At 38.0% G+C, this 24,524-nt stretch overlaps 4 protein-coding genes and 1 long non-coding RNA gene across 6 annotated transcripts; 1 reads left to right on the top strand and 4 right to left on the bottom strand.

The window, feature by feature from the left end:
• Positions 1 to 997: 997 nt before the first annotated feature.
• Positions 998 to 24,518, bottom strand: LOC111341469 (N-terminal kinase-like protein). 2 transcript variants are annotated; one of them, XM_022948447.2, is made up of 19 exons: positions 24,282 to 24,518; positions 24,146 to 24,205; positions 22,529 to 22,609; positions 22,061 to 22,177; positions 21,519 to 21,754; positions 20,502 to 20,748; positions 12,915 to 13,073; positions 7,880 to 7,987; positions 7,337 to 7,450; positions 6,481 to 6,570; positions 6,301 to 6,363; positions 5,676 to 5,864; positions 5,107 to 5,185; positions 3,890 to 4,042; positions 3,427 to 3,578; positions 2,531 to 2,614; positions 2,287 to 2,448; positions 2,050 to 2,196; positions 998 to 1,813 (listed from the first exon to the last, which is right to left on the bottom strand). In XM_022948447.2, the coding sequence occupies exons 1-19, from the start codon at positions 24,411 to 24,413 to the stop codon at positions 1,454 to 1,456; spliced, it is 2,733 nt and encodes a 910-aa protein (XP_022804182.2). In that variant the 5' UTR covers positions 24,414 to 24,518; the 3' UTR covers positions 998 to 1,453. The 2 variants fall into 2 exon arrangements, with proteins under 2 accessions (XP_022804182.2, XP_022804183.2); XM_022948448.2 differs by having other exon boundaries at positions 3,427 to 3,575.
• On the bottom strand, positions 8,004 to 10,096 carry LOC148728624 (uncharacterized). Its single transcript, XM_088726037.1, has one exon. The coding sequence runs from the start codon at positions 9,239 to 9,241 to the stop codon at positions 8,429 to 8,431; it is 813 nt and encodes a 270-aa protein (XP_088582163.1). The 5' UTR covers positions 9,242 to 10,096; the 3' UTR covers positions 8,004 to 8,428.
• On the bottom strand, positions 14,302 to 20,495 carry LOC148728622 (uncharacterized). Its single transcript, XR_015989081.1, has 2 exons — positions 19,902 to 20,495; positions 14,302 to 14,778 (listed from the first exon to the last, which is right to left on the bottom strand). It is a non-coding gene; the product is annotated as an uncharacterized LOC148728622 (long non-coding RNA).
• Positions 14,814 to 18,349, top strand: LOC111346680 (uncharacterized). The gene is made up of 3 exons (XM_022953952.2): positions 14,814 to 15,638; positions 15,834 to 16,021; positions 16,168 to 18,349. Exons 1-3 carry the CDS (start codon positions 15,049 to 15,051, stop codon positions 17,079 to 17,081), a joined length of 1,692 nt encoding a protein of 563 aa, XP_022809687.1. The 5' UTR covers positions 14,814 to 15,048; the 3' UTR covers positions 17,082 to 18,349.
• Positions 17,093 to 19,897, bottom strand: LOC148728623 (uncharacterized). Its single transcript, XM_088726033.1, has 2 exons — positions 19,695 to 19,897; positions 17,093 to 19,553 (listed from the first exon to the last, which is right to left on the bottom strand). Exon 2 carries the CDS (start codon positions 19,539 to 19,541, stop codon positions 17,844 to 17,846), a length of 1,698 nt encoding a protein of 565 aa, XP_088582159.1. The 5' UTR covers positions 19,542 to 19,553; positions 19,695 to 19,897; the 3' UTR covers positions 17,093 to 17,843.
• Positions 24,519 to 24,524: the final 6 nt, after the last annotated feature.

The raw sequence follows: 24,524 nt of genomic DNA, 5'->3' as shown, positions 1-24,524 counted from the left end.
CTCGAAAAAATCGCTCCTTCCAGCACCCTTTCCTCCACTTTCTTAAAGGGAAGGGATAGAAAAGAAAACCTATTTCTTTCGCCACTATATTTAAAACTGTTCATGTTTCAACTATAATGGGATCAGTGACGGAAAATAGTTTCAGTTTCCGTGCCACTCATTTCTATCACCATATCCTTACATAGTGCCTCTGTGCGTTAGCTGTACTTTTGCTTTTTCCCTATGGCTGTGCTAACTTAATTAGCACCCCCTCGAAAATATGCCTACCTTCCAATAAGTTTTAAATGGTAAATAAATTGTAAATAAGCGCCTAGGCACTTATTCGATGAACTACGGCAACCTAGGTATCTTTGAGATTTTTCTCATTACGCTTAATCGTAGTTCAGATTCATTTTACATTGATTTCAATATATCATGTTACATAATGTCAAAGAAATATAATATTGATAATCAACTTAAACAACTATTTATCCGTCAACATATTGTGGTCGACCCTTGTTGAATAGTTTTGTCTCGCAGCATTCTTTAATGCGACATCTATGAAACGATTGGCGTTTTCAGAAAGTTTGGCAAACGCGCAGCTTACACGTTATTGAAATATTGGCGACAGCTTTCAACCAATCACTGCATTCAATGTATATTTCCAGATACTTTCATTCCTTCTCAAGTCACGCCACTCTTACTAAGGCGTACTTAACAATTCAGTATAGCTTACTAATGACGCCTATCATTCCACTAGAAAGGGAATCAAAGCCTCCTGGGTTAGGGTACAAATACAGCTTGTTCTGTCCAATGAAGGATAATTCATCACTGCAATGCGAGCTGCTGTGAGGAGCACGTAATTGATTAATACTTTGTTGGCGCGGCACTTGCTGATGCTTCCATACCTAGGAAGTAACATAGTCTGTCTGCTGTATTATTTCTGTCAAAATATAACATGGACTAGCGCACTAGAAGATACAATTATTCTGTTGAACTTGTTAGGCGCTGAACCGTAGTCAGTTGCAGTCTTTATTACTTATGGACCAGCAGTTATCATAACATAATAACAGCATTTCTGTTTTTAAATCATAAATTCTCTCTCCACATGGTATGAGTCTGATATAAATATACTGAATTTCAAAATTGATTCCATATCTTGTTACCATCAATCGATGTCAAAAGCGAACTGAAGCTTGCAGACTCTTTTTATTGGTAATGGCAACGAACCGTTGCAAAACTATATCAACTTCGTCAAATCCTAAGTTTTATTTCACAATCTATCAGGTGCGAGGAAAAAAGATTCATGGAAAGCCTGGGAACGTTGGGGGTGACTTTATTTTCTCATTTTTTTTTTTCAAAAACGACGCCATCTGATCGTCATCGTTCTTCCGCTACTGTCTATTAGGCGTGTTGTCGACTCGACGCGGCCTCAGATACAGGTAATGGCTCATCACCATCACTGGATTAGTATTCACTGCATTTTAACAGCTCCAAGTTTCATTGGTCCTTTTCCTCCTGTGGCTCTCTTCTCCTTTTGAGCCTGCAGTCGCTGCCGCCTTTCCTCTCTCTTCTTTTTCAAGAGTTCTGCTTTAATACTGGACTTGTCTTCGCTCCAGTCCTGCGCATCTTTTTCGCTCAGACCCCACCCATCATCCGGGGTGTTTTTAGTATTTGATTGTGCTCCAGGTGATGGTTCTTCGAACGATCCCCAGTCCCCTACATCCCATGCATCTCCATCAGCCTCTGTACGCTGTGGAGGGTTATCAGCACTGCGCTTCACTTTGCTTCGTTGAGACGATTTCAAAGCACCTTGAGCAGCTTTACTTTTGATCTACAGAGAGGGAAAAACTTTGTGAGGTGGGATGTTTCGCAAAGTGTTAAGGCCTACTGAAGCCACTGTTAGTTAAAAGGAAACTTTTAAGCGCTGACGTCGTTGAAGACGCGCACCACGCCAGGAAGGAAAAAATAGTTTCCGAAGCAACTAATCAGCTAATCAACCACAAAACTCATGTTTTAATACTAAATTCAACGCTGCAGAAAATAAGCTGTAGCAATTTCCAAGATTACCTTTGGCGTACGCGTATCATGAACGCAGTCGTTGGCTACAACCGGCACCTGACTGGAATTTCCATCCAGCAATTCTGATGACGGAGTTTCTTCATCAAAGCGCGAAGGCTTCTGCAGCTTTGATTTTCCTGTTGCTTGCTGAACAGCCTGTTAAACGTAATCACAAATCAGTTTAATGTAAAACAATAGAAAACGTCCTCAAAGATAAGGTGCCCTTATGTGTTAAAAATTCTGTACCTTTTTGTTTTCAGGTCTCCTCAGAGGGGATTTACTTGTAAAGAAAGATGGTGGAGCAAAACTGTCAACTGACCAATCATCATTCTCTCCCCAGTCACCGTAGTCGCTTCCACTCTCCGCTCCGTCGTTGTCAGCCGCAAGACTTGCAGGGTGCCTGAGACACTAGGCACAGAGTAACAGAAGTTGAAGTAGAAAAACGAAAGGAAATGGAATTTTACGATTGAATCTTACGACTGAATCTTACCTGTTGCTCTTCTACATTCTGCAATGCTGCAATTTCCTCTTTCGCAGCTAGTAGATCACTCCTAAGATCACCTATATCAGGTTCCTGCAAAGAATGGTATTGTGCTATAAAAATCTCAATGCTGGGCACACTGTATCCTTGTCAGGACACAGAGGTAGTCTGAATTTTAGCCGTCTCTTGCCTTTACCCCAAGGGGGGCGCGGGAGAGAGACGTCTGAATTCCGAGCGTTATAATGTCGTCCGGTGACGTCACTTACTTTTTTGGATATGGTAGGTAGTTTTTGATTGGTTTGAATTAGATAACCTTTTCTTATTGGTTAAACGCGCCAAGGATGATTTCAAGAAGTGTAAACAATGGCGGCGGATACGCGGGACGATTTTAAAGCGATATTCGTGACAAGTTTGCAGTGTGTTTTACCAGAAGAAAGCTTTGTTTTATCTTCTTTTTGGAAAGGATGTTTTTGTCAATCTTCCTATGGGCTTTGGCAGAAGTCTAATATATCAACTGTCACCTCTGGTTGCGGAAGAGATGTCGATAAGGCATTATCAGAATGGCAATATTCGAAGTGGCATCGTGTCGGTGATTTCACCTTTGGTATCTTTGATCAAAGATCAAGTTAAAGGTCTTCAACAAAGAGGAATTTTAAAGGCTTCGTTTATCGGTGCTGGTGAAGAGGAGACCAATTTCCGCGCCTCCCTTGGGGTAAAGGGAAGAGACGGTTGAAATTCAGACTAGACACAGAGGACACCTTTTATCAACGTATCTGTCACAAATTTCCCAGCAGTTTCACAATGCTAATGCGGTTTCACCTTGCCTTTGACTTTCGGCTTCAACTAGCTGTTGATTCATCTCCACAATACCTAAGAAACCAGGAGCACAAATAAATATTCCGAACCTGCCTATCATTCCACTCGTGCCCATTCCACTCGTTCCCGCTCCACTCGCCACTGGAGTCACTCCCTGGGTCCTCAACTTTATCTCCGCCTGTAGCCTGCTTCACACCTGGAGGAATGTCTTTTCTTGTTTTACTGTCATCTGTTTCCCCTGCTGAGAAATGGGTCAAAATTCCCCTTGAGAGTTGTTGAGACTTAACACAGGGCTCTCTTGAAGAATTCGGCTTTTGGCCGAGGTATCAAAGCTGTGTATCGCACTTGGTTCATCATAACCGGAGTAGTGGGAGTTTTATTTTTTTGCGTTACTGATGCGGTGCTTAAAGAGGCTAACCAACACCACTCCTACTGGTGATACGATAATCCTCTATACTATTGAGTATCTCCGATTTCATGAGTAGGACGAAGGAACTTGGAGTGGAGTAGAAAGCAGTGCCGCTACAAAACCTAACCAGTGTTGGAACTTACCTGCACGAGTACCTTTTCCAAGCTCACTCTTGTCCACAGGTTCAGTGGTTCCACCAGAGGCACTTCCTCCTCGGTACAACTTTGACGTAAGGGAACTGACAGCCCAACCAGTCCACGAGCTGCCGGTAGCTACTGACTCCGGGGCTCGCTCAGCTTTTAAGTCAGTAAGTAAGTAAGTAAGTACTTTTATTTAAACACATATCGCATATGAGCGATAGCTCGTTTAAATGCAAATGTGGAAACCCACCCATCCCACCCCAGGGGAGGACATCCATCACACAGTAATCTCGTGCGTGGGAAATTAACGTCTCCTACCCCTAACCTTGCAGGAGACGGGACCTCCATTGATTCGTCCCTATCCGAGAAGACTAGAATATCTAACCATTTCTTGATGTTATAGAAAGGTAGCATATTCTTCTCAATTATTTAAGACCTTGAGTGTTGGTCCGGCCGGGGCTCGAACCCTCGACCTCCCGCACAACAGTCCAGCGCTCTATCCATTGAGCTCACTGGGAGGCGGAGCTTTTGAACAACAATCAGAATATTAGACACTGACACTGGATAACATGAGCATTAACGAAGAAAAATCTGATTCCCCACGAGTAATGGATCTACCAGCCATCGGACTTCACAGTGTGATACTCTACCACCGGATTCTTTCTCGATCTATTCACGCAGTCCACCTCGTTGGTGGCAATCATTCATGCAGTGCGCGTTTTTATGCAAGTCGTGCTGTTCTTCAGTTTGACGTCATGAGTCCAATGTAAATGTCCGTATCAAAGTATGAATTCATGCCATTTCAGTATAACAAAACATCATAGTTAAAGATTTGTGAATAATCCACAGTGATACACGAGAGTGGGTTTCCTCTTACAAGCCACAAACTACTTAATCTCCAAATGTACTTGGAATAAAATTTTTTTCTTTACAGTAATCTCTATAACCGAGTGTACAGATTGGAAAAGTGGCTCACTCCCGACGCTGTAACACACCGAAAGTTAAGGTTCTCATCATCGCTAAATTTACTAAACCCGTATTTGTCGGATACACTGTATTAAAGAAACATTACAAGTGTGTGTACGTCTGAGATAGGTTTGTTTTAATAAAATAAGTGGGAGTATGATTGGTTGGTGTGCATGGCGTGTTTGGTAATGAGTTCCCTGGTATTTCCACCATAGCATTGTTCAATTGGCTGGGTATAATAGTACATCACTCACCAGTCTGATTCATAGCAGATTCTGGATCCTCTGAAGCTTTTTCAATCTTAGTCAGAAACATCTTTATAACTTTAAAAACCTGTCAACAGCGTAAAATTATTCAGGAACTTGAGTAAGCCAGACTTATCTTGGTAATAATGTAACCATTCAACAAGATATATTCTATGACTTACCTTACATGCTGCTTTTCGTGATGTATGGTGGTGTTCAATAAACCAAACACATTATTCCTAATTTACTACATGTACAGTAAGCAGGGGCCGGTTATCCAAAAAAAAAAAAGAAACACACACACACACACACACACACACACACACACACACACACACACACACACACACACACACACACACACACACACACACACACACACACACACACACACACACACACACACACACACACACACACACACACACACAAAGTAATACTATTTGATAAAAAGCCCAACCAAAGAAGATAGAAACAATAAGATGGACATACGGAATTTCAGTGAAAATTTTCTCCTTATTTTACTGATTGGTAAAGGTTCTCGTATTGTGTAATTATCACTGCCAATTCAACTTTACCTGATCTCTGACTTTCCGTTCAGGGTCCACAGTCAGTGTGCACAAAGCTGGCAAGATCTTGAGTGCACTCTCTTTTAAACTGAAATATTCAGCTGAAGCAAGGAAACCCATTACACCTGCTGTGCGGGCAGGAGGGAAAGGGTCCCGCAAGGCACGCAAGAATGCTGGGATCAGTACCTTTTGTCGCGTCTGTAAAATAAAACTCATATCATGAAATTATTACTCCCGCTAAACAATTTATATGTCTATCAAACTGACACGAACACACCATTAAGTTTGCCGAGACCTTTATAAGATTCCTAATCGTCCATGCTTCTCAGCCATCTGATTTGATGTTGTTGATAGGATTGTTTCAAAGAGAATCTAAATACTGATAGTCAGTTTGCTCCAGGCACTTAACGTGAGGTAAACTGAGATAAAAACAACAGAAGAGCACTTCCTTGAAGGCAGCTTTTAAATTTGGATTAATATTAGACCATTTAAGAACATCTTCAAAATCCCAAACTAAATGTACTTTGTAAAGTTCTTCAGCGTGTTACTTAGCAACTGCAAGCTCTGAATGTTCTTACAGATAGAAATTTGTTAACTAGTATTCATTTGTCAGACTGAAAACGTGAATACATACAGCTGGTGGGAGATGCACTGCAATTTTTCCCAGACATACTGTGGTGTTTGTTCTGATGCCAGGCTGGAAGAAAAATTAACAAGTTCAGGATTCTCTCTGATTATTACATCTCAGAGCTCATTAATCAAAATTGTGAAATATCAGTGAAGAGAGGTGCAACTACAATCATTTTGCACCTACTTCTTGATCCATTTGAAGCTTTGCAAAATGTTTCAACAGCTGATTATTGATTGTCTTTTCACTTAATTTTGAAGCAAGAAGTAACATAGACTGCAAAAAAGAGAAAAATAAAAAGCAATGATAAATATGATTGAAAAAAAGAACAGGGAAAAATGGTCTAACAAACAAAAGAGGAAATACTTGTTATAGTGTTAATGAACTAGGGTTTAATTAATGTTATAGTGTTAATGAATTAGGGTTTAATTAATGTTATAGTGTTAATGAACTAGGGTTTAATTAATGTTATAGTGTTAATGAATTAGGGTTTAAATAATAGGAACCATCACTAGGTGTAAGATGCATGACATGAGAGGTCCCAGAGAGTAAACCTATATAGCTAGCTAAGCTGCATGCATTTTGAGGTTGTGATATTTTGTGTAACTGTAGTTTTAGGCAGTGATTATTAAAGTTCGGTGGGCCGTTTTAATGAAGGATTGGCGTCCCTTTTCAGCAATAAGACACATCAATACTTAATTGCATTAATTAGCCAACAGACATTTACATATAAAATTTCAAGCAATGATTTTAGTCAAACCAAAAGTCAGGGACTTGAACCTCAAATTTGCAAGAAGTTGTGAAACATAGGGACTTGGTTTAAGACAATGCTACTCACAAAAGTCTTCTGGTTAAGTTTTATAAAAGAGGCAAATAAAAAATTCAGAAACAACATTTAGAAGCTTCAGTTCTCCAGTATACCAGTTCTCCCATCAAAAAGGTATGTGAGATGGTCCTTGGTCTTCCCAATTTCTTTGGGAAGATCAAAGGTGACTCTCCTTGTCAAGAAACTGTCTTATACCGGAGGGTAAATTGCATTTACCTTGACTGTCTGTTCCCTCATGGCTGGAATAGTGTCACCAAATCCCAAAGCAACATGAGGAAAGATTTGTTCATCCACTGTTGAAGGCTTCAAGTGTTGCACAAAATTATCAAGCTGAAATGAGCAAGAAGTCATGGTTACTATGCAGAATTGTAGAAAATAATTTAGCATAAACTAGCTAATTTAACAGTCTATTGAACAGACCAGATTAAATTCAATTCAGCTGTTCATGACATTCAAGTAGATTAACCCATTCAAGTAATTCTACTAATTGTAACCAGTACAATTTTTTCTAACTATATATTCCATAGCTGTAATCAAATGGGATAATCAGACATTTGGTAGTTAAGAGGCTACTGTAATTGGGCAATTACATCAGCCAATCACACTGAGTATACTTATGATAAATGAATTCTCCAATCATAGAAATGAACAGAAAGGTTATTATATTGATTTTGTTTATCGCTTAATATATGATTACAGATCAAATTAGATTCCACTCTGTCGTATTCCCATTATCATAGTAATGGTTTCTCTTCTTACTTGTTGTAATAAGTGGATGCGTGTTGCCCTATCCGTGGATGAAAATAATTTGACCACACATGGCACAATTTTCTGTTGATATTCATCTGTATCCAAGAGTTTACCAACCTGTATTGTAAAAGAATTCAGAATAAAAATAATTTTAATACAAGAGAGTTCTTTACAAAAAAAAAACAAAATTATAATTTGGTTCTGAGTTCCACCATTTGGTCCAAGATGAATGAGGTACATACATCAGAAATGACTAAAATCTTTATCAATTGCAATTGTACACAGAAGTCTTTTAACCACTAACTGAAGGTGACTATGTTGTGGTTCAAATTTTACCTTTGGTTTGAATTTTTAAACCAGTTTAAGTTTTTCAAACTGGTTTGAAATTTTAATGTAGTGAAATTTTAATGTAATGAAATTTTAATGCAAAGACTAGCAAAAACTAACGATAAAAACCGACGTTTCGGTGTCATGATGACGCCATTGTCAAGGAGAAATAAAAAATGAAGTTTGTGGCAAGGTGTAACACTAAATTAGCATAAATATGTTACAAGCTAATTAAACAAATACTTTTGTGCGAATTGAATCGCTTTGCACGTTCAGAGTAGGTTTTAAGTCTCTGATGAAAAGCATTTCGTTCACCAAACAATCGAACTTGTTACTACACTTTTTCAGAATGCTAAAACGTTTCAGTAGGTCTTTCGGGACTTCGCTGTGCCGTTCGTGGTAGTGTTTATATATTGAAGATGCCTTTCGTTTATGTCCATCCACGCGTGTGTGTAAGTGTCCGCGTGTATAGCCCACATAACCTGCATCACACAGGTCACATTGAAATTGATAAACGATGCGTTGTTGGTTGACAAGCTGTGGCTTGATTTCTCGTACTTTAAGATCTTGGCCAACTTTGCGGCTAACAAATACTGGCTGGACAGTTGTCTGCACCTTCATGCTAAGATTCTTGAGCTCTTTCTTAACATAATTTGCTGATTCCTGATCTTTGAAAGGTATGACCACACGAACAATGGATATTGGTTCTTTGGGCGTCTGTGTGGGCTGCGTACCAACAATTCTTGATTGTAAGGTGTTAATGGTAGAATTTACCAGGCGTTCCGGGTATTTAAGCCGTGCGAAAACTTTCTTTAGGCGATCACACTCATCAGAGAAATGGGCCCAGGAGGAAGATAATCGGTGTGCGCGATCCAGCATAGTTTTCAGCAAGCTCCGTTTGTAGCGATTGTCTACATGGCTTTGGTAGTGTAATAGTAGGCCCGTGTTTGTTGGTTTCACATATACCTTGGTTTCAATCCGAGGTACATGGTTGAGTAGTTCGGTGCCAAGGAAAGGAAGCTTGCTGTTTTTCTTCACCTCCATGGTGAATTTGACCGAAGTGTGGGTGCTGAGACTTAAATCCTACTCTGAACGTGCAAAGCTATTCAATTCGCGCAAAAGTATTTGTTTAATTAGCTCGTAACATATTTATGCTAATTTAGTGTTACACCTTGCCACAAACTTTATTTTTTATTTCTCCTTGACAATGGCGTCATGATGACACCGAAACGTCGGTTTTTATCGTTAGTTTTTGCTAGTCTTTGCATTTCTAAATCTTTATTGATGAAATTTTAATGTAATGAAATTTTAAAAGTAATGACTAGGTTGTGCAACTTGATACCAACCACTGCTAAGCTGCAGCTGTATAAGGCTGCAGTCTTGCCCTATTTGACTTACTGCAGTACTGTATGGCACTTTTGTAGGGGAAGTGATGCAAGAAAAGTGGAGCATGTCCAGGAGAGGGGTCTTAGGGCAGTTTTCCGTGACTGCAACGCTAACTATAGGCAGTTGTTAGAATGGGCTAAATTGCCCACCCTAGTGAACCGTAGATTGCAAGATATAGTAACCATCATGTATAAAGGAAAATTTAAGCTAGCACCAAGCTATATACAAGATTTATTTTCAGCAAATCACACAGTGTATAACTTAAGAGTTAAAGAATTTACTATTCCAAGATTTAACTCTATTAATTATGGCAGGCATTCCCTTAGATATTTAGGACCTGTGCTATGGGCCAAGCTACCTTCCCGTATTAGGACGTTGAATTCACTAGCGGGTTTTAAGAGGGCAGTTAGAGGAATGGATTTGGAAATGTTAATGGGTGATGGTGGCTATGTGGGCTGCTTGGTTTGCAGTGCATGATTCTTAGTTATTTCTTAGTTAGGCTCAGACTATTCCTCCCCTGCCCCCCCCCCCCCCCACGTCTTAAGGTCCCCTAGCCTAATTCTAATGCTGACCACAAATTTTATGCTATTTATTCATATATTTTATGCTATTAATCGTATATTAATACTTAGTTATTTATTATTTTATTTAAATTATCTTGTTGTGTTGTGTCCTTACTTAGTGGTTTTATTACTATTTTATAATTGGCACATGAATAAAAAGTTCATCAAACCACTTCTGTCTGAAAAAGGGCCTTCCCTTTCTGGGGTGTGGTTGAAAAATAGGGGCTTGGCTTTTTGGGGGGGTTCTTAAAAAGAACTTGTGTTTATAAGAAAATTTCATTATTCAGTTTTTTTTAAGTTCAACAACCACCCCTCCCTCCTTATACTGTCATTCCCTTCCTGAATCTACTTTTTCCAAACCTCTCTCATTACCTTTCATCTAACCCCCCATAATATCTAACTACACCTTTTTTCCCTTTCTTTATATCTCTTAGTACTCACCAGGATTTGAACTCCCAACCTTTGGATTTGCAGTACTCTTCCTTATCCACTCGACCACGCAAGCAATCGTTGCAATTTCACTCTTATTTCTTTCTCTTATTATTACTTATTCGTCTCAGGCTCCTCTCCATCAAAATCGTGATTTATTCATATTGCATAATTATATTACACAAATCTGCACGTGCCCATTTCTAGCAAGTGAGGCATGGAGGCCTTAGACAAAATTGCCAATTGTGTTTCTAAAGAAACGTTTGAAGCCAAAATTAAAGGCTTAAAAGAGCCTTTAAAGACAAACAAAATTAATCATCAGTAAATGTGTTTGTCGAAGAGTTCTACCATCGAGTGAAGAGTTATCTCAAAGTAGTCACAGAACAAGAGCTTGACATTGCACCTTCGATCAAAACACCGGAGCTTTCAAAGGCACAAAATCAACACCATCAAGTGAAAGGAGTGGAAATATGCAAATGAAAAGTTATTAACCTCCAAAGAAGTTGCACATGAAGGAATGCTCTTCGATATGCTTTCTAAATACCACAATAGAATTGCTCACAGAGGACGACAAAAAACTGAGAAATGGATTGTTGAGAATTATTCCGGAGTAACACAGAAAGTTGTGAATACTTTTTGTTTCTCTTTGCCGTTTTCACGAAGAGCAAAAACCCATAACCACCACAGTGAAACCCGTGGTAAGTCCTCTTCAAGCGGAAACATTCCTTTCCTTGACAGAAGTTGATCTTATGGATTTCAGAAATTTCCCATGTGAATGTGAACCAAAGCACAAGTGGACTATAAATATTATTGATCACCACACAAAGTTTGTTAATGTTCACCCCATCCAAAACAAACTTGCTGATGAAGTACTGAATGAAGTTCAAAAGTATTGTTTAACTTATGGCTACCCCAAAAAAATTTTAACAGATAATGGAGGTGAATTTGAAAACAATAAAATGAAAGCATTTTGTAGCACTAATCAGATCCAACTTCTCCACGGAGCAGCCAGGACTCCGACAACTCAAGGGCTGGTGGAACGGTCAAATCATACATTCAAAGAAAACATGAGAAGCTTGATAATCAGCACATGTGGTCTCCAAATTTTAAAATGGTGCAAGTACACAATGCAAGCATCCTACATCATGAACATTACTTATCATCGTGCTATCAACATGACACCATATGAAGCAGTGTTTCAAATGAAGGCCAAAAGGGAACTATTAGACCATGATCTTGAAGAATGCCCAGGAAAGCAGAAAAGAAAAGAAATTCAAGAAGCACAGGAAACCTACAATACCAAAATGATAAAACAGTCTGAAGTAATCCAAGAAAGAAAGTGTACAAAGTTCATGACATGGTTTCAATTAAAATAGATAGAGTGGACAAGAAATCTCCTTTCCACCCAAATTTACTTCTGGGAAAAGTGCTTGAAATTGAAAATAATTATGTGAAAGTGGTGACACCTTTTGGTTGCATTAAAGGGTTCATTGCCCCTTCCAGACTTTTCCCATGTACAGCAACAAATGTAAAACTTGATTATGAAAAAGATATTTCTTTCACTGGTGCATGTAAATTGACCAAAAATGCTCAAGAATAACTTCAATGTTTTCTTGACTTTGTTAGTTAAATGGTAGATGAATTGTAAATATTCTATTTCGTTGTGCTGCAAGTAAAATATTATTTTACAGGAGTGCCAAAAAATAAATAATTTTCATTTAATGTTGTCACCAAAGCCAAGTATTTCTCATTCGACTAAGGGCTTGCATGAAATCGTACCCTAACCATAACCCAAACCATTCAAATAAAGCACTTAACCCCAGTAACAAAACTGGGTGCCAAATGCTACCCCTAACCTTACACGAAAGCTAACCATTTGAAATAAATGCTTAACCCTAATCACTAAAATGACTAAAATGTGAGTTTATTTTACACTGTATTTTACAAGGAGAGGTACAAATAAATAAGAAAGAGTTAAGTGTTAAAAATTACTAACCAGTTTGAAAATCTCAAACCAGTTTAAAAAATTTAGACTGGTTTAAAAAAATTCAAACCAAAGATTAAATTTGAACCACAACAACTACACTTAGACTTTTACATGCTGTAGCTGACAAGAAGGAAGTATTGGTGGTACTGGCACCTCCATCCATTATGATCTAAAAACTGTGCCTACACTGCACATGTTTGACACAAATATTTTTCAAACATTCTCTGCTTGTCTGCAGACACTTCACAGAAATGAAGTAATCTATGTTTGCCATCCACATATGAGGAATTGTGAATAAAGAACTATATATATTTAATTTTAAAGATGGCAATGGTAAGAAAGTAAATCTTACTTTGAACAGAGGTCCCAAGACAGCAGAACCAGCTGATCCATATTCATAAGCATTCAGCAACTGAGGAAGAATTCTGTGCTTGCAATATTGTTGAGGAAATAAGTCTAGTGATGAACTGAGAGACTGAAAGAATTCCTTCTGTTCTTTTTGTTCCTTTATCTAAACAACAAAAGTCAACAACTTAGGTAAACATCATGAAAAAGGCAACACCATTCAAAGCTTATATTCACTAAAACTAGAGAAAGTACATCAGGAATATGCATATTTAATTTTATCTATTAATTCATCTTATGATTTATCTAATGTTTATCTAATAGTTAATAATTTGGATATATCAACAAAGTTGAAATGGTAAATTGGCCACCGTAACATAGCTCCATTTTCTGCCTTTAAAAGCACACACAACCCACAATTCCTCTATTCGCTCAGACGAAGGGCTAACGCTTGAAACATCAGCTTTTGTAGTCGTTATGGTGGCCAATTTACCATTTCAACTTTGTTGATATAATCCAAATTATTTCATTACCCCCACCGACACAGCCCCAAACAGTTTCTTTAGAAACTATCAGCCTTTATTCATTTCTAATAGTTAATAATCTAATAACAGTAAAGAATAGATTCTCAAATCATTTATCTATGTATTTAATCAAGTTTTGAAGGTCACCTTACTTTTGGAGTTATTAGCACTAGCTTTAAAGTATGAAGAAAACATGTATAAGCACTAGAGAAGTGATGTTTTTATTATTATTATAATTACAATAATACACTTGAATGATAATCATAACTGTTTGGGAACTTCAATAAGGCAATAATCATGACATGGAAACGTCCAACAAATTTCCAAATAAATTCAAAATAAGCTTCATTTGATGTATACCGTATTTACCTGCGTATAGGCCGCACTATGAACTATTGACCTGATCTCAGGGGGAAAAGTTTTTCCAGTAACAAAGGACAATCAAGCCAAAAAGTTGAGAAACTTTGAGAAACCTCCCGGTTAGCTCAGTGGATAGAGCGCTGGACTGTAGTGCAGGAGGTCGAGGGTTCGAGCCTCGGCCGGACCAACACTCAAGGTCTTAAAATAATTGAGAAGAATTTGCTACCTTTCTATAACATCAAGAAATGGTTAGATATTCTAGTCTTCTCGGATAGGGACGAATAAATGGAGGTCCCGTCTCCTGCACATATGATACATGTATGATACATGATGTACACGTCTCCTGCCCCAACCCTGCAGGGTTGGGGCAGGAGACGTTAATTTCCCACACACGAGATTACTGTATGATGGATGTCCTCCCCTGGGGTGGGATGGGTGGGTTAGGACAGCAGGTCCACATCAGCTATTACAGCTGCCAATTAATCAACCTGCTTAAACAAATAAATGAAGTTCAACTTCAACTTCTTTTTTTAATTTCTCATTCAACAACAAAACAACATCTCCAAGAAAGAAAACCGTCTTCTTAAGTGGGAACATTTGCAGAAAATATTTAATTACATGCTTCCATCTTTGTACATTCTTCTCGTCTACTCCATATTGGCGTGCAGCTTCTTGGTTTCCCTTCTCTAAAGCGCAAGTAATGATGAGTTTAAAACATGATGAATATGATACTCTTGTTGATCCTTTTGGCTTCGTGATTTCTTAGAAAATGAGAGTGATTTGCCTGTTTTCATTCTTTGACAGTGTGCCATATGCAGGTTACCATGGTTACAAACTGGGCTAGTTGTATTGAAAAAAAAATTAACCCCCTCTATTTGCAAAGCAAATAGAGTAAATGTTATTGAGAATATCGCGTTGTTTGTGATTCAAGGATTCAGCTGTCGTATGGGCCAAATGTAACCACAAAATGGGTGGAACTACTTGCAACTATACCTGCATCAAGAGTCTCCGATATCGAAACGTGCGCAATGCATTCTGGGATCGTCTCATATAAAAAGTGGGCACCAAGCGTGACAGCGGCCATCTTGATAACTAAAGCATCGTCAACATTTATACACTTTTACCTCGCGATTTTACAATTTTTTCCAGTTTAAATTAGATCATAGTTTGTATATAGTTTTAATAATAGTTTGTATATAGTTTTCACTAGTTTGTATATAGTTTTCATATAGTTTTCTCGTCGTTTTTGGCGTGGAAATGAGCGAGACAAGTGAGCTTTCCCTCGAGGAAGTCAACACATGGAAGGTGGACGCTCTCAAGTTATTTTGCCGTAAACGAAATCTTAAAACTTCTGGAGCTAAAGCTGAACTTGTAGCCCGTGTGTTTGCAGCATCAGAGATGGGAATCCAAGTACAAGCATCGGCTAAAGAACTAATGTGCATCACGGAGTCTGAGAGAGCGAAGCTATTGTTTACTCCTGAGGGCAGCAAGCTTCCCGATCCTCTTGGGCTAAAGGACGGATGGATTGATGAAAAAGATGGGCTAACATCATGGCCTCCTATATTTCTAAGTGACATTACGAAATATCTGATGGCTGATCATCCTGGAAAGGATATTAAACTGCACGAACGGGTCATGAATGAGTACAAAGAGGGGAAAGCATACCGCTTATTTGACTCGGGCTTTCTGAAAGAAGTTTTCTACCATGAACTAGAAAATATGGATTTTTGCTTCTTGAAAGCAAAATGTACGCATTCGATGAAGGTTGGTGATACACCACATACATCATGGATTTGTTCAAGAAAAAATGGAGAGATTATCAGTGCCTACTGTACCTGTACTGCTGGGTATGTTAGACTTTCTGTTTTATAAGACTTTAACTTGTAACTGATGCAAAATTTAAGCCTAAAATATCATGTTTATCATATACCTCGATTTTATGACTAATGTTGTTGGTCTAAGCTCAATATATATTATACTTTAGAATGTTTAAAATATTATGTCTATCATATACCCTAACTATTTGTTATTTCTTGTTTCAGTATGAGTGGTTCTTGTATTCATGTGATGGCACTGCTGTTCAGAATTGAAGCAGCAAACCGTAATGGTATGACAAATCCTGCATGTACGTCCAAAGAGTGTGTGTGGAATGTTCCAATAGGAAACAAGACTGTAATCAAGCCCTCTAGAATTTGTGATATGGAGTGGAAGGCTTCAAAGCTAAATAAAGGTATGTTATTATGTTTAAAATTCTAAACAAAGTATTTACAGTATGTATACTGGATAGACATAAGTGTTATCTGGGGACATAAATAAGAAAGTTCTTATTAGCTTGTAACCTAGCAATTAATTTACTTTTATTTTGTGTTTTTCTAGAGACGACCAGACCTGCCATCGATAGTCGCCGAAAGTTATTCAATTCACATGAAGAGTTGAAGCCCCTGACTCCAAAAGGAAAGAGGAAGTCGTTTTATAATAATTTGAAGGACTTGTTGCCAGAATCGGCATTCATCAAATTAGCAACGGCTGAGTTTGAGGAACCGTGTTCAACTTCCGTTACAATAGAAATTAATACTGAAGTACCTGAATGTGTAATGCCTAAGTCATCAAAGAAAGACTTAAGTGCTGATGATATACATCTGATTGAACAAGGCACCATTGGTCAGTCTGAGAATGAGGCATGGCACGATTACAGAAAAGGCCGATTAACTGCCTCTAATTTCTATAGAGTGTACACAAAAGTTGAAACCCTTAAAACTAAGGGGGGTGATGCACAGGAACTAGTGGACACAATCCAGGGTAAAAGTAATGGACCATCGGAACATTTACCTGCTCTAAAATATGGAAGAAACATGGAGAAAGTTGCTAAGGATAAGTATGTGAAACTGTTTCAGAGGGAGCACAAAGATGCAAAATTCAGAGAGTGTGGACTATTTATTGATGAATCTGACCAATTCATTGGAGCATCCCCTGATCTGCTTGTTGAATGTTCCTGTTGTGGATTAGGGGTGCTAGAAGTGAAGTGCCCTTATTCTATTGTTAATGATTTACCATCAGAAGACAATCTTTCCTACCTGGTAAAGATTAATGGCAAAATTGTCTTGAAAGAGAAGCATGCATATTTTGCACAGATACAGGGACAAATGGCTGTGACAAAGAGAACATGGTGTCACTTCCTGGTCTACACCCAAAAGGGTTATCATCTGGAGCTAATCAAGTTCAATAATGATTACTGGGAAAAGATAAAGCAAAACCTAATTTGGTTTTATAATAAGTATTTAAGTGAATGAATGCTCGTTAATTATAACTTGATACAAAACTTTATTTACATGGTGTAAACACTAAAAATACATTTGTACATTTTATATACAATTTAGAATTTTTACAATTTCATATCTGGAAAAACTGGTCTGACAGTTCTAAATTGAACTCAAATAGTCTCTGAATAGAACAGTAAAATTGTCTGTTGTGGAAACTGGAATGGATGAATCAAATCATGAAATTTTATACAAGTAATGCATTGACCACACTTCAGTATGATTGAAAATGTTACAGTTTGATATTGTTTGCAGTTATATATATAGTAATAATAAATAATATATTATTTATTTGTGTTCAGCGACACATGAGCTGTGAAATGAAGAAAAATATTTACAAATTATATCTAATGATTGTAATCACTCTACCAGAATAATTTTTCTCTTGTGAGGTCCTTGTGGTGCAAATAATATAACAGTTCTTATTCAGAGTGCACATACTTAATAGCTGAAGCATTAAATGGTACTAAATCATACTAATACTTAAGTTTCTTGTTATGTACCATTATCAACACTATTTAGTATTATTTGGTACCATTTGTATGAAAGATTAAGTGATTGCACTCTATACTAGTTGCTAGTAAATACTTAGTAGAGCAGAGATTTTGAATAACATTTAACCTAAGAAAGAACTTAGACTAATACATATTGGTATCCTCTAAATTTATGAAGTTTATATTCTTTCATGGGTTAAATGCTGTCAATCTTTTTAGCTATTTGTACATTTCTTGTTAATCATTTTTTACCCAAGGGTCTATACAAGTTACATAAGGCTGCACAAATAAGTACAATGTTGTCTATACTGCCAAGCAGTGATATTGGTAGTTCATGCTTTATCAGTCTAAACGTCTTCAACCGTCTTATTGCTTGCTCAACAAAGATTCTAAGATTTGCAATTTCTTTTGTTTTAGCAACTTCAGCTTTAGTGAACTGCTCTTGTCCACGTTTACCAGGGGGGATGTGTAGTCTTGAGCTTCTGATTAAGAGGTCTTCAGCAATTGTGAATCCACGGTCTGCCATCACTTCATCGCCAGGTTCAATGATATCATAAAATGATGATTCTCTTGTCAGATGCACATCTGAAGTTCTCCCTCCCCATGCTTTGGATAAGAAATTGAAAAAACCATGTGGTGTTATTGATACCAACAGCTTAGCAGTGTTGTGATGCTTGTAGTCTGACCACGTAGCTGCTCTAAGGTTTGGGTCGCTTGGGGTTTCAATAAATATTTCTGTGCAATCAATGATGTGGCGTACATTAGAGTAGCCTGGCTTTTTAAACTTTGCGGGCAAAGTTGCTTTCACAACATCGATGGAGGGATTGTAAACCAAACATTTAAGTTCACTTGCTAGGATTTTCACCCAGGTAGTAACAACATTTGTTACATTTGTAGTTGAAATTCCAAACCTCTGTGCTAAGTCAGCATTTGTTGATCCAAGTCGAAGTTTCATTAAGGTCAAAAGAAACTCATCTTTTTCTGACAAAGCTCTTTTAGGGCCAAACTTATTTGGTGTTTTTTTGAAGTTTCTTCCTTTTTTAGTAGATTTTTTTGGGCCACTCCAGTAGTTTACTTTTTTAATGTTTCCCTTCACTACTTCAAACAACTTATTGAATACTCGTTTTGATGGTAGGCCGGTTAGTAGACGAACAGATGGATTTGTTTTCAAATCAGAATGTTCTAGTCCCTTACGCTGTCTGGCCTTGAGTTTTATCTTACATGCTTTGAGTTCACTTTCAAGTTCTTGGAGTTTTTCTTTGAGATCTTTGATCTCATTGAACTGCTTGAGTCTTTCCTGCAAGCATTTTTCTTTCATACAGAAGTCAGGATCTTCTAGGTTGTACCAGCCAAACGAATATGCATGATCGTGAGTGATATGGTCGGGTCGACCGGCAGTAGTACAATGTTCTTCTTCTGTTATAAACGAGGAACTACTTGGTTCTTGAATCACAGGAGCATCTTGACTATCATGTGCATTATCTTGAGTATCATCTTGAATATTATCTTGTGTATTATCTTGAGTATTATCTTGAGTTCTTAAACGTTTCATTTCTTCTAGTAATGATGATCTATCAGTAGGCGGTTTACGGTTACGAGTAGACTTTGTCTCGTAGCCCATTTTGAGTACAGGATCAGGGTTTTCTTTCGTGGGTTTCCCATCAACAAAGTGCTCATTGCAGACTCTCGACGAATTATTAGGTTGCCAGACTTCTCCTTTCGGGCCTTTTCTCTTTAGAAGATGGATCCAGCGCTTTCTACCCTCATTGTTTTTGCGTTCAGTAGGGAACGGAAATAGCTTGAACGGCAGCGGACAGTCACATGGCGGAGTGCCGTGTAAACAATCGTGAACTTCGCATTGCTGTGAAGCCCATTTCTCAAGCTTTTTCCCACTGTTATGGCACCCAAATACTGCACAATTTCTGTGCCCAAAGACCATGTCATTAAACGGCTGCAAAGTAATAAAAATACGATGAGAATCTTTGACTTTTGACAGTTCTTGTATTCGCGAATGTCACTCGCGCGCAGGATTGAATCTACTACCATTAAAAGCTTAAAAACAGCTAAAACAAAGTTAAAATTTGTAACTTACCTTTTGAATATAATACCCACGAAGATTATTTTCCAGTTGATATCACTTACAAGAACAAAAAGACTGTATTATAGATAAAGACACGCTTCAAAGAACGCATTGAATACAGAGACACACGCCATATTGTCACGCTTGGTGCCCACTTTTTTTGTGAGACTATCCCAGAATGCATTGCGCGCGAATTACCTTCCGGAACTCTTGATGCACGTATGAAATGAAAAGCGAAATATGAGGATATCATGTATATGGAAACACCTGGAAACCCCCAATTTATGAGACCAATTCAACTGGAAATAAACTCGTGGGACACCTGCTGGCAGAATTCAGCCGTATTGCTTCTTATTTTATTAAGAACGGTGGAGAGATTTCTTGCCAAGTGACTGGAAAGAGGGTTCACTCGCAAGGTCCTCAAGAAGGAATGGCTATTCCATGCAAATTACAATGGATGTCTTCAAATAAGAAACATGTTCTGAAGCTGAACAAACTTATTACAGCCGAGAGAGGGAAAATTCTTGGAAGATATGGACTAATTTAACGTAAGCTTGTACAATGCATTGAATAAAATTGTGAATAACTGAGGAAGTTTGTTGATTATTGTGTTGGGAAACTTTGCATATTAATGAGCTCTGAACTCTTGTACCCATGGCTGCACTGCAAACTTTCAAGGTGGTTTTTTGTCAAAAAAGTGCAACCTATATGCAGGTAAATATGGTAACTGTGAAAGATGCTAGATGTTACAAGAAAAATAAAATATACACATAACTCACATAAAAACTAAAAAACTATCTTACAATATGAAAAGCAAACCTGCAATTCTTGTAAGAACAAATTAGTGTCAACAAAGCTGTTTTTCAAGTAATGGCCTGGATTTCGACATTCCTGTAGGAATTTTGCTGGGTTTGGTCTGCTCTTGGGATTAGCACCTACAAGTTGTACATAGTCTGTAACCAAGTTCTTTGGAATCTTTCCAACAGACTTCAAGGAACCTGTCCTGGACAATGGACCATTGAAGACTTCCCAGATCAGACATCCAAGACCCCACATATCTGCTGACCTGTAGAATGCAAAGTATGGATTGAATAATAACTAAAAATAATTTCAAGGATTGATGTCCAAATTAGAGTTTACTGCATGACGAAAAGTTTTTTTAATTTGTACCTGTTCTATGTGTGTGAGGAGCAGCACATGGAATCATATGCCTGAACCATCACAGTGGTAAAATTTTCTTTAACAGATTGCAAGCACTGAATGTGGAATATATTATATAAAAGAAACAGCCGTGACAAAATATGCAAATTCTTGTAAATCCTGACCATTGTGAAATTCACACTGGACTTTCAGCAAGGAAGTCTGTCAATGTGCATTGCATGGTTCAAGACTACAGCAACTTTTTTTGGGATCTGTCAAAATTCATGGGAACCCATTTTGATATAAATGTTGTTACAGTATTAGGGTTAATATGTCAATGGGAAGCTGTTTTTCGGTTCCATTATTTCTCGAGCATGGTAACGACACATTACTGGAAAGGATTGTTACTGTGAAATCCTAGGGCTTGCTACAAGGATGACTGCACACAAATTTACATGCTTACATGTATCATATGTGCTCAACCAATTAGAAAACCATCTAAAAAGGCCTTTTTTCAAAACAGTAATAAGACAGTGAATATTGTTCCTCAAACAGGATATGTAGATCAACAAGTCTGGATGGGTGAAACATTTCTCCAGTGTGATCACATGTTTTGATGTATCCATTAACACTTCTAGTAATTAACAACTACACAGCTGAATGTTCCTTCAAGTGAACCTTATTCTGATGTCTCACCATTTCTCAGCCTTCTTGTTGCCTTTACTATATTTCCTTCCTTCTGGAGGTTCATAAACTTGTAAAACTGGCAGTCTAGGTAGATCAGGTTCTTCAGTGTTTGAAGGTGGATCAACAGGTTTAAGGTAATCTACACCACCAAGCTTCCACTCGCCTGCAATATCTACAAACACTGATGCCATGCACACATTACCATGAATGAAACTGCAATCATTTGTCAGAAAACTGAGACCAGCCTAAAAAAGGAAAGAAACACTGACAGTAATTAAGAAATAAAAACAGGTATGACCAGCTGTTAAGGAAATTCAATTATTGATCAGCATAAATCATATCATAATGTACACTGTAAGGCACAAAGGATGCTAACCACCACCTGCTAAGGAATTTTGCCAACAAATATTGACAGAAGGAATTGATATTCAATTTTGGACAGTGGTTGCCAACCCCTCCCCCCCCCTCACACACCAGAGAAACAGCAGTAACATGCTGCATTTCCACAGTTAAATGTATTCAATAATACACCATACTGTGAGTAAACATACCGTTATTTGGTGTATTCCCCACGAAATGGCTAAATCAGCCTTGGAGCTCTCAACTTCACTTAGTAGCACTTCTAATGGTTGAACAGGCTCTGTTACCAGATAAATAACTGCATCAGACTGTAAAGTAAACAGAAATGGCAACATAAGTGATACTGCTTGAATCTAACACCTATCACAAACCTATGAATTCAATGGTTTGTATTGATAATCACATGATTTCAAGTGCAATTTAAGATAAGTATGCATGTGAAAAATTTTCAGAGGCTAACCAAATTGCATGGGGGAGTGCAATGTTTTTTAATTTGACTCTGTCTTCCTCTTATGTTTATTTTGTGTCATGTCTTACTGGTTCAATAAATACCATATCTGTATTTGAGTGATGACTCTGGACCTTTGACTGGTATTGTACTTCAAGTTGATAACTGGACGAAACTTAGTACTTTATAAAATTCTGCAGTATTTGCTCACCTCAAGAGCATCAATGTATCTCACAATATTAGGATGGCGAAGGGTTTTCAGTCTTCTGAGGGCTAACTTGGCTGTTTGAACCTTAACAAGAGTGAGCAGTAATAAAATATGTCACAAGAAAAAAACTAAAAATAATATTTAAAAAAATGTTATTGCAGCTGTACTTATTTGTAGTAAGCAAACACTGACATATATCATAATTTGAATATATCAACAACGTTGAAATGGTAAATTGGCCACCGTTGCGATTATAAAAGCTGACGTTTCGAGCATTAGCCCTTCGTCGGAGCAAATAGGGGAATTGTGAGTTGTGTGTGCTTTTAAAGGCAGAAAAAGGAGCTAAGCGATTGGTGGGAACATGGCAACGAGAAAAACACGAATAAATTAGTGGAATGAAAAGCGTTCGTTGATTCCTGTGGGATTTAGACTGCCGGTTTGAAAGATGAGCTTTTGTTCAAGAGTTTTTGGGCTTTCCGTGTTATTTAAGTGTAAGGAAAGACCACAGATTGCCATGTGTTGCTTAGAATGGTTAGGTAAATTAAAAGGTCTAGCGACTGGTTTCGATGAGTCCTTGTCCTTCCTCTCCACGTCGTGAAGGTGTTCTCGGAATTGGTCACCTTCACAACGTGGAGAGGAATGACAAGGACACATCGAAACCAGTCGCTAGACATTTTAATTTACCTAACCATTCTAAGCAACACATGGCAATCTGCAGCCTTTCCTTACACATAGGTAACACGGAAAGCCTGAAAACTCTTAAACAAAAGCTCATCTTTCAAACCAGCAGTCTAAATCCCACAGGTATCAACGAATGCTTTACATTCCACTAATTTATTCGTGTTTTTCTCGTTGCCATGTTCCCACCAATTGCGTAACTCCTTTTTCTGCCTTTAAAAGCACACACAACCCACAATTCCTCTATTCACTCCGACGAAGGGCTAATGCTCAAAACGTCAGCTTCGGTGGCCAATTTACCATTTCAACTTTGTTGATATATTCAAATTATTTCGTTACCCCCACCGACAGCCCCAAACAGTTTCTTTAGAAACTATCAGCCTTTATTCACTGACATATATCAGGTTGTTTGTTTCAGGCATCTACACACAGTAAACAATTAATTTTGGTCTCATCTAGCAATACACTCTCTCTCTCTATTAGGGGAGAAACAATGGCTGTGAAGGAGACTACAGTGCGTGTGGCACCAATGCAGTTTATTTTTGCTTATAATTATTCAGACAATAGGCACAATTGACCACAAAATACCTGTATGTGAGTTTATTTCGCATTTATTTCTCTCTCTTCGTGTATATTGATGCGATATCATCATTCTTTTTACAACATCAGTTACACAGTGTCCCACTTTAACTCACCCAGCCAAATGGACTATACCAGGGATCAATACTGTATGGCACAGAAAGCGAAGGCTGACATCGCAATAGTAATTACTGTACTAAACAGACTGGTTAATTACAAGTACAGCCCAAAGAATCAGTTCAAAATGAAAACTTGTTTAAGATTTTGAAACTGGGCATAGGGAGAAGGGCGAAAAATTATAGAGGAAACCAACTGAAGAGAAAATGAACTACGGTAAGTACGTATACGTAAGATTTACGATACCTTGTCCTCTGAAGATGACTTGACATCGTGAACAAACACAGACACAGTCTCTCCAGTACCCTTGAGACAAAGTTAAAATTACTGTTTAAACTACCATCCGTACAACCAAAGAAACGGTGACTGACAGATAACCTACTTTCTTTTTCCCTTCATGTAGTGTCCACACAGACTTGTCCTCTAGACTCCCTACTTTTTCACCAATCTCATAAGGAAAATTTTGAGCAGCACCAGTTCCGATCTTTCCTATTAAGCTCCATAGTCCCTGCATTTTAAACTAGTAACATTACAACTCTGAACCAAAATAAAGGAGAATTTTCACCCCATATTCGTAACATCAATCGTGTCTTGTCTTCGTGGCTAACTGGTACCCAGTCTCTTC

This window comes from Stylophora pistillata, chromosome 6 (assembly GCF_964205215.1).
Source record: "Stylophora pistillata chromosome 6, jaStyPist1.2, whole genome shotgun sequence".
Taxonomy (NCBI): Eukaryota; Metazoa; Cnidaria; class Anthozoa; order Scleractinia; family Pocilloporidae; genus Stylophora; species Stylophora pistillata.
Note: the sequence above shows the minus strand (reverse complement) of the source record. Positions and strands in the feature narration are given on the sequence as shown.

Coding starts and splice junctions, on each gene's coding strand:
- LOC111346680 (XM_022953952.2), top strand. CDS start 15,049: ATGAGCGAGACAAGTGAGCTTTCCCTCGAGGAAGTCAACACATGGAAG. Junction 15,639..15,833: donor TACTGTACCTGTACTGCTGG/GTATGTTAGACT, acceptor TTCTTGTTTCAG/TATGAGTGGTTCTTGTATTC. Junction 16,022..16,167: donor GGCTTCAAAGCTAAATAAAG/GTATGTTATTAT, acceptor GTGTTTTTCTAG/AGACGACCAGACCTGCCATC.
- LOC111341469 (XM_022948447.2), bottom strand. CDS start 24,413: ATGCAGGGACTATGGAGCTTAATAGGAAAGATCGGAACTGGTGCTGCT. Junction 3,579..3,889: donor TGGAAAAGGTACTCGTGCAG/GTAAGTTCCAAC, acceptor CCCATTTCTCAG/CAGGGGAAACAGATGACAGT. Junction 2,615..3,426: donor ACGAGTGGAATGATAGGCAG/GTTCGGAATATT, acceptor CATTCTTTGCAG/GAACCTGATATAGGTGATCT.
- LOC148728623 (XM_088726033.1), bottom strand. CDS start 19,541: ATGGTCTTTGGGCACAGAAATTGTGCAGTATTTGGGTGCCATAACAGT.
- LOC148728624 (XM_088726037.1), bottom strand. CDS start 9,241: ATGGAGGTGAAGAAAAACAGCAAGCTTCCTTTCCTTGGCACCGAACTA.